This window comes from Vidua macroura, chromosome 2 (assembly GCF_024509145.1).
Source record: "Vidua macroura isolate BioBank_ID:100142 chromosome 2, ASM2450914v1, whole genome shotgun sequence".
NCBI classification, from domain to species: Eukaryota; Metazoa; Chordata; class Aves; order Passeriformes; family Viduidae; genus Vidua; species Vidua macroura.
In genome coordinates this window covers 112604077-112618485 of record NC_071572.1, presented here as the reverse complement: position 1 = coordinate 112618485, position 14409 = coordinate 112604077, and the positions used below count along the sequence as shown (strand labels likewise).

The window sequence follows — 14409 nt, the reverse complement described above, 5'->3', positions numbered from 1 at the left end:
GCATGCAGAGAGTCATCAGCCAGGCTTGCCTTAAATCAAATCTTCCCATGCAGCCTGGGTTATAATCTAGAGAGCACAGCAGCTGCCTATTTGCAGCAAGGAGAAAAGCAGCACATTTCTCCAGCCACTGGCTAGGAAATTCTTGCTAAAAGAAAGGGGTTATGCCTTGTCTGATGCCTTTATGGAAATGTAAAGGAGTCAGCTTCCTGAGGGCTTTCACAGATATTGCTAATCATCTTAAATTGAAACAGGACTTCCAAAACCAGCATGTAAATCCCCGTAACACACCTTCAATTTCTGTCTCCAAGGCTACCCAGCTGTCCTGATCCTCCGTGACAAGCTCTGGAAATGCAGTGATACTTCCTTTTGCACTACTCCTTCCCTGCTCCTCAATCCCCCCTGCTCTGAAGTCATCTTGCTTGCATGAAACAGCACTCCACAGCATGGTGGTGGGTGAGGAGCTGGCCTGAAAGCCCATGGGAAGTCTGAGTGGCAGGGAATGTAGCAGCTCTCAGCCCTTCCACCAACAGGGAAATGCTGTTTCCCTCAGGGATACAAGAAAATAGCTAGAGCCCCTGTGCAGACTTGCCCAGCTTTGCTCACTCATCTGTGCAAGGGCTGGAGTGGAGGTCTCCTTAAAACAATGCTAATAGGATTTATTCATCCTGTTTTTATCAACCCTTCTTATTCTGCTATAAGACATGCAATTCATGAATAACAGCCACTACTCTCGAGTCACAGAAGTGTATTTTGAGGGACACAGTCTGATGTCTCATTGAACAATTTCCAGTGACTTTATATGCACACACTGTGCTCTCACAGAGAGCCAAAATCTGCCCTCTTCTGAAGTCCCTTGGGTCCAAATTAGTGAGACTTTCATATACCGTGATTTGAATCTGAATGTGTTTCCTTGCTTGCAGTCCCTGCGGTCACAGAGTAGTCAAGGGGACTTTGTGCTGTGGTTTACCTTGTGACTTCTGGGGTTTTTGGGGCGTCCTGAAGAACCACATGATCAGCAGACACATTCCCTGTTCTGCCAGCACAGGATCACCTTCTAACAGTGCCATCTTCCAAGATTTGCCAAGGCACAGGTGTATGGAGCGTCCCAGCAGAGAACAGGAGCCCTCAGCTGCCAGCTCTGCTGAAGGTCTGGGGTGAGATACAGCTTCTCTGAGTTACTTCTCTGACCATTATCCAAGACTCACAGAAGATGTGTTGGATAAGCTGATGAGCCTTTTGTACTGCAGATCTCCTCAAAACGCTGCAGGGTCAACAGCACAGTGCCAAACTAGAATCAATGAGGCCTTACGCAGACACTCAAGAATAACAAGTCAACCAGTGGATTTGCAGGCAGACTGTAACAGCTTGTTATCTGATGTCCCCTGGGCACAAACACTGAGACATCTGCAGTTTTTGACCTTTTTTTTGTCTCTGCTGGCTCAATAGCTAGTTAGCTGGTCATTCGATGTGAAAACAAAACAGAGGAAAGGAGAGCAAATTGCAATAGGCAGGAGATGCTGGACTATTAGGATGTCAAAAGGACTGGAAATATATAAGTACAGAGGTTGCTTTGCTCTCCTTTATTATTTGTGCATTAAGCTCTCTGAGTTGGTTTTTGGAACTCTGTTAAAAGCAGGGTTTTCAATATGCCAGTTGTCACTGAACTTTTATGTTGGTTTTATTTTGCATGTATTTTGCATCTCTATTCTCTTTGCTTGGCTCTGCAAGTTAGAAATTAACCTGAAAAACACACATTGAGACTTCACTGACTTTCTCAGATTTTTTTTTTTCTTTTTGTCTGAGAACACAAAGCTCTCTTCATAGCATCTCCTCTAGTCCCATCAAGGGGAGGGAAGATCCACAGAAGACTGACTTCTGGATCATGCTTTGTACTGAGATCTCAGTTCCTTGGAATGCAGTGACTGCACTAGCTTATATGTATGGGGGTGTGGAGCCTCCTTCCTGTTTCTAGGCCCTTGTTAATAGAGTGTGCCCACATTCTCAGACAGGGCCCTAATCACCAGCCTTAGCCTAATCTCTTAATTAATTCCTGTTAATGTAAATGGACTCGAAAAGATTCTTTCAGCTGTAGTGTTCAAGAAATTAGAAGTCCTTTTTTGAAGAGACAGCGTGTTTCTTCTTTCGTGGTGTGGTATAATGACAGCACTGTCATGCTGTATGAGAAGGATTTGCCACATCCTATGGTGCTCACTTCTCATCCCTGGATTATAGATTATTTTAAATCAACTCAGGATAATAGGTGACAGCTCAGTGTATATTATGTGTAGCATTTCAATCTAGCACAGGCAGAGACCTCTTGGCCTCTTGTTTCCATAATTTCTGTGTCTCAGAATGGCCTAAAGTCAAGGTTGGGTTACACACCTTGTGTAATAGAAGGCAACAATATGTGAAGTTCTGGGACCTGCCAAAGAAATGCACTGTTCCTGCTTCTGATTTAATCTGATTTATTCTCATCACATGGATGTCCTATTCGTTGCAATCAAGGTCAGAAAAGAATTTGAGCCTGTTTCTGATGTGGGAAGACAGCAGTCCTACAGGTAAAAAAACACAAAGAAGAGCTAAGTTCAGATTGACCTTACTGAAAAAAAGCAAGATCCCAAAATGGAGTGCAACTGGTCAGTATCAAGAGAGTGAATCTGGAGCAGGGTAAGAATTGTAAAATTGTACCTGCCCATGTAATAAGCAGAGACTCCCCTCTCTCATGACTTCAATTTTGCCTAGGAGAATCCATATAAAAACAAATAAATGCCAAGAGAAATGTTTCTATTGTTTTTCTTCTCTGTATCTAATGAAATCTGTTCCTTTAAAACAGAGCAATATCCTCCCCTATGATTTTTTGCAGTCACATCACAGAAAGAGAGAAAACCTGAAAGCAAAATTGACTCCTTTTGATTTTTCCTAGTTCAAGAGAGGAGACATGCCAGTGGGAAGGAGAATAAAAATCACACTGAGTAAATCTGGATTTTAAACTGCCTCTAATGATCAACAGCAATCATACAAATATTTATTTCTGGTTTTATAGTTTATTTGTGTTAAGGCTGACAGCAGATTTTTAATTTGATATTCAGTCTTCCTTATTAAAAAAATGTGTATATTTTAGACTGGTTATTTAATTATTTAATTCTGCAGGAGTTCAGAGTGGAAGTTGTTGGGGGGATCATTTTGTCATTTACTGCTTTAGAATGTATTTTCTGCTCCCTAATTCTTTGGTTGCTGAGGTACTAGAGATCAAATCCTGTCTGCACTCAAGTTGACAAGAAAATGTCCAGTAGTTTGAATAGGGTGTTGATTTTATCCTTACTGTTCCTGCCGTAGTGGGAGCTGCCATAATGTCTAACATCAGATCTTTAACATCTCTCCAGCTCTTTGAAGTGCAGCCCCTCATATTTCATTCACCATTTCAACCAAGAAGCAACAGAGGGACTGCAGCCCTGCTGCTGGAAGTGCAAGAGGGAGGCAGGAGGATGTGTCATTTATTGCTTAACAGGTTGGATAACCTTTTTGCATGTGGTTTGCTCATGTGGCGACAGCGAAGTGATGTGCAACCCACAGCCACAGGCAGCTTTTTGCAACCTGCCTGTTTTGCAGCTGTTATGGCTCTAACCCGTGAGACCATCAGTCATCTGGAGATATGCTGGTAAATCTGTACATATGCATAGAAATATCACGACACATGGGGGTTTTCCTTGTGTCTTTAGTCCAACAAATTTCAACAAGAGCTCAGCACACAGCGTGTTTATGAGTGCTTAAGTAGTTAGGAACCCAAGATCAGGCAGTCAGATTTGAAAAATCTAGTCAGTCTTAGAAAGATGTGCTCTGTTGAAAGGAATCTAGTCTAAAGATGCTCACGAAGCTTGAGAGTTTATGTTGTAAAGAAACCTGTAGCGTGCAGTGTTCTTTCTACTTTTCCTGGATTTCATTATGCCTTCTTGCCTCACAGAACAGCTGTAACATTAAACCCATTGAAATTTGTAAAGTGCTTAGAAATCCACTGAAGGGAGGCTGTAGAGGAGTAAAAGGTACTCAATTTTCATGCTGTTCTATCAAGCAAGAGAGTTTCCAGAGTGTTTTAATAATAAATAAGTATAAATAACTGCAAATGTAGAATCTGTTCTATGCTCATTAATAGGTACCTTTGGGTCTGTGGTTGAGGAGAATCTCTTTTAAGGAGAAGGTGAGTATAGATTTGAAGATTTGAATTCAGATTTCAATATCTTCTTTATGGCTGTGGCTTGAAGCATTGGGGTGTAGCTTTAGTAGCGTGTGAACATTATCCAGGTCTACCGGAATTTGAATAATAGTGGCATATTGTTTGACCATTTTCTCCTGTCAGATTTCAACTAGATTTTCAAATAAATCATTCACCAATATTTTTTTTCCTCATGGTTTGGTTAGCTCAAGAGCCAGCTGAACAATATTCATCAAATAAATTACTCACTTTTTCCTCATCAATCTGCAAATAATTTATTCACAAATACTTTTACATGAGGCAGCCAGCTCTAGCCAGGACAAATCAAGGTAATTTCCTACGCTTTTGATCACATGCCAGTAGGACTTTATCTTGGACAGCTCAATAGAGACAGGTTTTAATGCATAATACATAAATGGCTAAGCTGAGTTTTTCACAGTTCTTTGTGAGCTCTCTACTATTGCCCATATTTTTGTTCAACTGCTAAAGGGGAATGACGGGGGGGGCATATTTTTCTATCCAGGTACGCTCAGAAACATTTCAAAAAACCGAGCGTGGGGCTCATGTCAGCCACAACCGTGATGGGGCAGCCCGTTGGCTGGAACACGCACTCTGTTCACTGGAGCAAGGCAAAATTTAACAAGAGTTGAGAAGAGGAAATGAAGACGAGTATCGTGCCTGCTTGGAAACACAAAGGGAACCTAGGGGCGAAATGGAACCAAGCAAAGTGGAATTTTGCCAGCATGCTGGGGATAAAGTCCCTAGCTCTTGAGAAGAAGGTCCTTAAATGAGATGGCACATCCCTGCACAGATGTGTCCAGGACAACGTTTGTGCTGTGGCTCCCTTTCCCCAGCGTTCTCATGCAAACAGCTTGGAAGCCACTGAGAGCCCTCCTCCTGCCTTAGAGGCTGCTGTGTTGCTGACGGGGCAGCGGAGCATGGCCTTACCTGTCTGTCTGCCTACGCCTCTCGTTTGTTGTGGAGAGCTCCTGGCTGCCACATGCCAGGCAATGGCACCAAAAGATTTCTCCCCTGGTTAAGGTTTGCAGCCTGCAATCTGCACTGCATGAGAGGAGCACTTTTGCACCTCTGCCCCTAAGCAGGGTGCTGGGTCCTCATCAGGCTGGGTTCTTCTGCTGTTGATCAGCCCTTCTAAATGTTCTTTACTCTTGCACTCCGTGTTGGATGTGGGTCTTGTACATAGACATTTCACCCCATCCTCTGCTGCTCAGGCAGCAAGGTGGGGAGAGCAAAATTTGTTTATCCATGTTTGCCAAGAGAGAAACTGCAAAAGCTAGCAAGTGTATGTTGGGGGAGTGGTGCAAGCAGGGAGTGGTTGCGTGTGGGCTTCTTTAGGATCAGGGTGTGTTCATGTTTCATGAACATGTGCATGCATAATAGTGTGTTTAATGTAACATTCCAATCTCGATCCTTCCCCGAAATTCTGCTGGCTAACCTAGTTACCCCCAAATGAGAGACACTTTCAGCCTACACATTATGCAGAAGTGTAGGTATGAAGAAACATAAGCAAGCATTTTTACAGCATCATCAATAAATAAATATGTGCTATCTACTCAAATCAACAACATGCTAAACACTGAAAGTCAAATGGGATGCCTTCTTGAGAAACAAACAACTGACCACGTATTTACTCTGCAGCTCGTGAATAAACATGGAAAATGCACAAAAACAGAGGAAGATATTTGTCTCAACTTGGAGAAAGCTTCTGGCTCAGACTGGCTCTCATAGCTGAACGATACAAAATGGAATTGGCAAGGGGGAAAAATGACATAATCACATACATGTAACAATCCATTGAAAGTAGGACACACAAAAAGGAGAAGAAAACAGGCTTTGAAGGAGAAGGTAGACTAACACAGCAGTCAGCTTCAGACCTGCTCTTTCTGGCATCTATGCTGGCGATTTACCAGCCTTGGACAAACGGCTCTCAAGTTGAATGAGAATCTCAGACACCTGCTTAAATTGTCACAATGTTACAGAATGTATTTTAACACACCCTGCTGCAAGGCCATGTTCTGAGGAGAGAAGAGCATAGTGATGAATGGCAGGATAAAGATGCTTTCAGGAAAAACAGAGATGCAGAAAGAGATCTGGGGACTCAACATGGGTAATGAACTCCACAGGCTTTTTGTACAGCACAAGAAATGGTCTACTTCCATTTTTAGTTATGAGAGAAGGGGGAAAACAATGACTGAGAAATTACTTTTACTCTGTGCACAGCATGTATGTATAGACCACAATGACATTGTACCCACGTTGGGTGCCTGCAAGTCAAAAAAACACTTAGAAACTGGAGTCCGAAAAATCTGCAGTGACCAAAACTAAATCTTACAATGTGAGGCTTCAAAGAAAACAATCTATTCAGTTAAACAAGAAGTGATGGAAGCACCATGTACAGTTACTTATCCATGAAAATGGGATGGGTGTGCAGCTTTGTAGGCAAAGGCATAAAAAGTTCTGATGTCTCAAAGTTGAAGTTAGACAAATTCAACCTTGAAAGAAGCAATTTCCTAGCAGCAAGGATAATTAAACATTGGAATAAATTAGTAGGTAGAAGAAGGCAGTTGCCATTACTTGGAGTCTTTAAGACAAGATGTGTTGTATTTCTAACTCACTTTGATCCAGCTGCTGAGGAAAAAATCTATGGCTTTTGTATATGGGTCAGATTAATGGGTTATAGTGGCCCTTCACTCTGGAAGTCTGACTACGTGTGGGGGGAAAAGCGGTTCTTACTGAAGTGAAAGAGTGAGAGGTGCTTGAGAACACAACCCAGGGCTCAGGATAGCAGGGTTTCAGGACTAAAGCTTGATGAAGGATCAGGAGTTTAACCAGTATGGTAGAAGCTGACTGGTAAGGGTGAGACATCTAACCTCCTGCTTTCTGAATTTGACGTAAGGGATGTGTCTTGGTTTATGGAAGTGACATTTTCCAGTGAAGAAAAAGTGTGCTTAAATGCTAGCTAAAGGAGGAGAGCAGAATGACTGGAAACAGGCAGCAAGAACAAGCAGGGATGCGAGGGCATTTTGGACATATTTGAAGACAGCCTTGTTTTGATTGAGCAGATTTTTCTCAGTCACATTTGTGGATTCAGCCTCATTTGCTGTCTGGGAGCTGGGAGAACTTCAGTTATTCACAGGACCAAGTGTCCTCGAGACAGCTCGTGGCTTCAGCTCTGCAAAGAGGTCGATCTACTCCTTGCAGGAGCTCAGGTAACTGTGGTTGGAGGGTAAAAGTTCTCCTCATCAGTTTTAGGAGGGTCTCATTTCATTCCTATCAGGCAACACCCTCTTTCCTGTAAAGCATAACGGAAGGAATAACAAAGTCCAGCCTAAAATCCAGTCTGATAATCATGCTCAGTCAAGAACACAGCACACACTTCCTGAACCTCGCCCAAGCTAAGTCATGCTCAAGTGCAAGGTGCACTGGAGACGCTAGAATAAAACCTAAACCAGCCATTTTGTGCAGGAACAGCCGCCCCAAACCATGCATAGGCTCCAGAGATTCCCCACAGGAAAATGTGTAACACTGTCTACCACGGAGCCTGGATAACAGACAGCAAGATGTGCCCAAGGAGAGCACAGATTTCACAGAGAATGTGGCAAGGGGACTGAAAGAGCAGATAACTGTCCGAGTTACTAGAGAGCCGCCCAGTGCCTCCGCTCTTTGTTTTTACAAACAAACAGGAAATTAAATCCCCGAGCAAACAAAAATCTCTGAGCAGGCTGGGAAGGAAGGTGGTGGAGTTGGTGGCACGAATGCCATGCTGCAGCAGCCCCTTATTGAGTAAACTGGGATCTCAGGCAGGGGAAAAGAAACTGAGTCTCAAAAAAGGGCAGTGCTGCTTGTGGGGCTGCCTGGCACCAGTCGGGGAGGGAGTGGTGGCCTTGTCCACGAAGTGCTTGGGGCACAGACACACTTGAGAGTGTGCTTCTCCTGCTCCTAACCCAGGCCATGAACAGCATCGCAGGAGCACGGGCAGGCCCACTGCTGCCGTGATGCCCGTGGAAGGGCAGGGGACACGATGGGCACAGCCGGCGCTGGCTTTTGGGGCTACACATGCATGGAAGGGGGCACGAGTGCCCCCCCCGCTCCTGGGGCGGTCCGCAGCCCAGCAGGCAGCCCCCGGCTGGGGCTGTGCTTGGGGACAGGGCCAGCAGTGACTCCACACGTGTGCGGTGGCCCCGTGCGCAGGGATGTGAGGACGGGGGGCACGGGGGGCACGGGGGGCACAGGCGACCCCCGCGCCGCGGGAGCGGACACGAGGGGACCCCACCGCCGTGAGGCGGGGCCGGCCGGGCTCCGCAGCCGCGGCAGGAACGAGTGACCAAACAGTGCCCCGGCCCCCAATGGTGGCTCCCGAGGGTCCAGGGAACACTCCAGCCGGGCCAGCCCGCCCTCCCCGCACCGGGGCTCTCCCAAGCCACGTGTGCGCGGCGGCGGCGGCCCCGGGAGGGAAGAAGGGAGGGAAGAAGGGAGGGAGGCGGCGAGGGCAGCGCCGTCCTCCGCCGGGCCCTGCTCGGCGAGGCGCTCCCCCGGGGCCCGCGGCCCCGCTCTCCTCCCTCCCGCTCCCGCCTGAGGGGAAGGGGCCGGGCCGGGCCGGACCCCGCGCCGCCCCCGCTACCTGCGGGCGGGGGCGGGCGCTGGGAAAGTTTGTCTCTGTGGTTGGCTGCGCCGCGCGGCGCGGCCGGTCGGGGCGGGCGGGCGGCTCCGTGCGCTCGCAGGGCAGCGAGCGGCCGGCCGAGGAGCGCTGCCGCCGCCGCCGGTCCCCCCCGGGCCAGCCCAGCCTGCGCGCCCGCGGTCCCGCTCGCCGAGGGAGAGGCGCCGCGCAGCCCTGCCAGTATGGGGCACCGCGGGGAGAGGGCGTCCTGCCTGCCTCTCCTCCTCCTCGTCCTGCTGCTGCTCGGTGAGCCGGGGCTGCGCGGCCGGGGGCGGCGGGGAGGGCGGCCGGGGGTGCTCAGCCGCCTTGCCCGCAGGTAGCGCGGCGGGGCCGGCAGGGAGCCGCCCGCCGGGCCGTGCCCGCCCGGGGCGCGGCGGAGCCGGGCCGGGCGCTGCCCTCGGCGGGGCCGGGCTGTGCCGCCTGCCCGCCGGGCTGTGCTGGCCCCTGGCCGCGGGCGGAATCGGCCGGCGCAGATCCCCCGGTGCCCGCTGCTCCCTGCAGGGGATCGCTGCCGGGAATTTCCCCGAAACTTTAGGGGAGCGGGGGTGGGTGCCGGGGTGCTGCCCGGGGGCTCCCCGCCGAGCGGGGCTCCCGCAGGCTCCGGGGTCCCGCGGCGCCCCGGCCGCGGAACGTGGCGGTGGAGCCGTAGTTGCTCGTAAAGGAGCCGGTGCGGGGGCTGTGGTCGCGGTGAGGTGAGAGCGCTCTTTCGCTCTGAGACCTCACCTGGCGAAGGTAAAGCCGCTCGTTCTGGCGGGGACCCTCCTTCTGCCTGTCCCCCGCGGTGCCGCCGGCGCCCTGCTCGGGTTCTCCGGGCACACGGGGTGCGGTGGAAGCAGCGCTTCCCCTGCGCCCTCCCCGCCGGGCTCCCGGGGTTTGCTGCCTCTGCCGGGAAGTTCTCCCGCTAGGAGATAGCGTGTAATTGTGTAGGTGATGGTTTACGCTGTATTCAGGTAATTGTGTAGCTGTCGTTAGTGTGACATGTGGCATTGTTCCTTACTGGTGTCAGTGCCAGCCAGGCAGCGTGCAGGAATAAAGACAAGCAAGCTCTACACAAAAGGGTGGGTGGTGGGTTGTCGTGGGATTTTTTTCCTTTTCTTTTTTTCTTTTTTTCCTTCCCCCCCCCCCAACGTTCTACTTGTAGCGTTGTTGCTAACCCTGTTACAGAAGTAGCAGTGAATGTAAAAGTAGAGAACCAGAAGGCTGTTCGCATTAGATAGCTCTGTCTAGTAGTGTTTGAGTGGCTTTGTGTCAGCTCTGGGCAGCCAGAAGGACATCAGGTGAGCAAGCATGTCCCACAAGTCACTCTACGTAGTTCATGATTCAGAACACTTGAATAATTGCAGGTAGTAAGTGGGAGCCTTTTCCAGAGTTCAGGTGGAAGGAGTAACTAAACAGTGCCCCAGCCCCACACTGCCAACACTCTTCTTTAAACAAAACTCTGTTCGCTGGCTTAGTTTGTGCTTGTACTTTTGACTTTGCTGTGACTTTTTTTTTTCCTTAAGTCTGCCAGAGCACTTTTCTCATTGTTTGGATGTTGAGTCTTTCATAGCCAGGTCTGCAGAGCTGAGAGTTGCAGTTGAAAAGTCAGCTTCCTAAACCTGGTCTTGTCCCAGTCTTTTTCCTGAGGCTGCTTGCAGGCTATTGGGGCAGAGGGTGTTCTGTCTAGAAGATCCTACCAGACAAAAGTGTCCACTGTGCTTTCTTTTACTTGCAGCTGACGTTAGTCATCTCGTTTATCTTTACAATATAGGCATGCTGCCAGCTGGGGAAACAGTCATGAGCTGGAGAGCTCACCTTCAGTATTTTTGTTTAGAAACAGAAAGGGAGTAAGATTTTTCAAGAGGATGGTTTAATAGGACAAGCGGAAAATCAAGACTCTCAGATGCTCAAGGTCATGCAGCAAAAAGTAAAAACTATTAAGGATGACGCACGACAGGAAAGTTGTTTCCTTCTTAATTCAAGATGAAATAATTAGAAGAACTTAAAAGTATGCAGAGATATATGGCCATTGTTCATGATCTGGTTTGTCTAGATGTTCTGAGTTGTCTTTTGGCGATTTTTTTTTTTTTTATAACTGGAATGGTGCTTTTAAAATTGAAAGTGTTCTTGTGTGCAGAAAAATCTCTGAACTGTATTCTTATTTGTAGTGTGTGTTGTAGAGTGCCCATCTTCTGATACCATTACTTGGTCACTTCTATGAAATATTCCAAAGGTTAAGAGGTTTGGAAAGTAGTCATTCTCTCACTCTGGATGGGATATGTACGCTTCTGTGAACCATTTCTAGCAGCTCTTTAATGGAAAGATGGGTTGGCGCTTTTGCTGCAAGTATTGAGGAATTCTTGTGTAAGGGAGGTGGAGGGAAGGAGCTGAAGCATACACAAGTTTATCCCTTGTGAGTACTTAGACTTGACTGTTTTCTTCAGATATTTACAAAATAATCCAGCAAAAGGATGCAAATGGCTGAAGTACTTGGCTGTGACAAATGAGAATGTTTTATCACCCTTTCTCTTTGATCCAGTACAGTTATAATCTGTTTGGTAAGGAGATTGTGGGATCCTGATACTAAGGCTTGATCTAGTCTTTCTTTTCTTCCCTCCTCTGGTGTGGTTAGATCCAGAGAAAGGAAGGCACTATAAGAGCATTTTGCTCTGTCTGTTTCATGTGTGATTTCACTCTGCAGCCAATCTACCGAATCAACCTGTGAAATGCTCTGGAAACCAAAACATCTCTCCTAGGACAAGACAGCCAAAAACCAAAACAAATATCTGATTGTTACCAGGGCTCAGACAGTAAAGTAAACAATAAGCATTCCACCTCCTGGATTTTTTTCCTGGTTCTTGTTTGAGGTTCAAGGTAATAATTTTTAGTGGATCTGGAAAAAAATGTTATTGTTAAAATGCTATGGGGCATTTTAAGTGAGGAGAGCATGTACTCAGTAGATCCTGGGGGAAAACCACTGATAATGGGTTTCCCAGAGATGGCCTTTTAGACTCACCTTTTAGACCTGTGTGGCACTCAGTGTCTGCTATGATGAAGGTCAGTTCCAGCATGCCAGAACCCCAGGAGCTGTGTGTTTTGATGAATGGAGTTGTTTCCTGCATCTCGTGTCTGAAATTATTTTTGTTTCTTTTCCTCAGAAGCTACAACAATTAGTCATTTGAATCAAGGTTTAATTCACGCTCTGCAATAGAAGGCTTTTGGTAATTAGTGTAAGTTATTGTGATCGTGCACTTCAAGGAAAAGCGCGCTTTAATCTTTTCCTGCATTTGCAGCTACAGTGGGAGCATTAGAAAAATGGGAGAGCCTCAAGGTTTAGGGCAGGGAGGCAATGAAAGGATGATTGCCTACGGAGTGTTCAAGGTATGCTAGAGTGGAATCTGCTCCCTCTTCCCTTGCTGGTGCCTGCTCACCTGCGGGTGAGCCCAGGGCTGGCCCTGGTGGCTTGTGCTTGCCTGTTCTTGGAAGGAGGCAGATCCTCACTGGTACTCAGAGAAGGCTTACAGCAAGACCTGCCTATCTCTTGTGACTTAGGAGGTGGCTGAAAAGGCTTCCAAAGGGGAATTGCAGGCTGCTAATGCACTAGAAGCACGTAGTGAGTGTTGGAACTGGGTTGGTGAGGCACTGAAGGGCAGGTGGTGTTGCTGAGGAGGAAGCGCTTTCCCTGTGGCTTTGTCATGCTGATGTATTTTCTTGGTGTGTAGGCTGCAGGAACATGTGGGAATCGAGGGGTGAGCAGTGTAGTGAGTGTTTGTTCCTTTACATCCTGTGCTCTTTAGGACTGGCAGATGATAGCTTAGTCACCTTCTCTGGCTCTCTTGCATCTTTGTAGGTGCCTGTCTGGGGCTGCTTTTTAGGGAGTCTAGGTGCTTTTTCTGAAATCCTTTGACCTTGTTCCCCAGGTTTCTTGATGGCTACATTTCAGCGTAGCAACAGCTTGCTCTCTTTAGGTAGCCTCTGTTGTATTTGGCTCTAATCCCCAAACTGAGGTATAAACCTGCCTGAACAGGATTTGAAGTAAGCAGTAGGGGTCATTTAAAAATGCAGCTACATGCTTGATTAGAGGGGAATGTGCTTAAGAAATAACATATAACCATCCTTCTTGTTATATAAACAAACATTCAGGGACATTTGAGATTTCAGCTTTCACATTTAATGTATTCATGGGTTGATTTGTTTCTGTGTGGTTGTTTCTTCTTGTTGTGGGCTGAGATTTTTTTTTCCCCATCTCCATAATCCTTGTCAAACACTAACCTGCAAAACAGAAATGTATATTTTTTTAGAAGGGGAATGGGTACATATCTGAATAAGGTATTTTTAGAAAGTGAGCATTTCAGTTGTCTGGTTTTAGATGCCTTTCAGTGATATATTTTATGGTGTGTGAAGTTCTGTGTTTTAGAAGGAAGGGAAAAGGGGACACATTGTCTGAAAATGTGAATTCTTTCAGATTATGTATAGAAGTCGATTGAAAGTTAAATTGGAAAGAACTTGAGGAAGACATTACTAACATGAGCTAGGTCAAAGTAGTGGTTATGTCAGCATCTATAAAAGTCTCTACTACTTTCAAAAGAAAGATATCAGATGGAGTATAGAGTCAGTCTGTATATTGTAATGCAAATAAAAATATCTGTTTAATACCTTGTTTTTTACTTTTATTGGAGATGTTACCAGGCCTTTGATATTTGTTCTGCTTTCTCAGATCTGTGATAGTGAGTGATAAAGTCTTATAGACTTTAAAGTTTTATAGAGACCTGTGAGGTGAAATTGTCTAGGCATACCGATTTTTCCATTTCTGTCCAAGAATAATAAGCAGTTTCCAGCATGACCCCAGTTCCTAACCTGCACAAGGTACCTCAAAACGGGATTGAACAAGGCAGGGAGAGACTGTGTCATAAGCAGGTTTGAAGTTGTTAGAGTTTCCTGTTCTAAAGAAGAAATGAGCTTACAGGGAGATACTAGCTTCTCAGTGGTTCTCAATTTTTCCTTTTTTTTCCTTTTTCTTGTCAATTGATTCTCTAGAAAACGTCAAATTTCAGTTGTCTTTCACATCTCAAATATCTACTGAGAGGAGGCTTTAAAAATAATGAGAAACTTTTAATACACCTTGTGTTTTGCAAGGGGCAAAGGTGTAAAATCAGTTTCAGACCAAACTGCTTTTGGATAAACTGACAGGTAGCTGCTAAGGTGCCAAAAGTCTTGAATAATGTCTTTCCAGATGATCAGCATATATAAAATAGGATAAGAAGCAAGACAGAAATTAAGGAAATTAAAGTTTCTTAGGTTTTTTGAGTTTCATATCAGAATCTGGCTTATTCATATACATGTAAGATGTCATAATTGTAAAGCATAACTGATTTCTTCTTAATGAAGTCTGAGACAGGGAAAAAAAAAGGCTTGGGCTGTTTTTTTCCCTCCATTCCTTCCAGAGTTGGAAGTGGTTTTGAAAGCTGGGTTTCCAGTGGAATCTGTAATCAACTTTGGCATTCTGCCCAAGTTTAAAGTGAGTTAGGTAGAAGGTAGAAAT

At 46.4% G+C, this 14409-nt stretch overlaps 1 protein-coding gene across 1 annotated transcript in view; it reads left to right on the top strand.

The window, feature by feature from the left end:
* Nucleotides 1–8847: 8847 nt before the first annotated feature.
* LOC128803906 (prostaglandin F2 receptor negative regulator-like) overlaps nucleotides 8848–14409 on the top strand; it is a gene marked incomplete at its 5' end in the record, with an annotated part of 65954 nt that continues 60392 nt past the window's right edge. Inside the window, 2 exon segments of the mRNA XM_053971242.1 lie at nucleotides 8848–8870; nucleotides 8872–9134. Of these exon segments, the coding sequence (XP_053827217.1) occupies nucleotides 8848–8870; nucleotides 8872–9134 (286 nt within the window).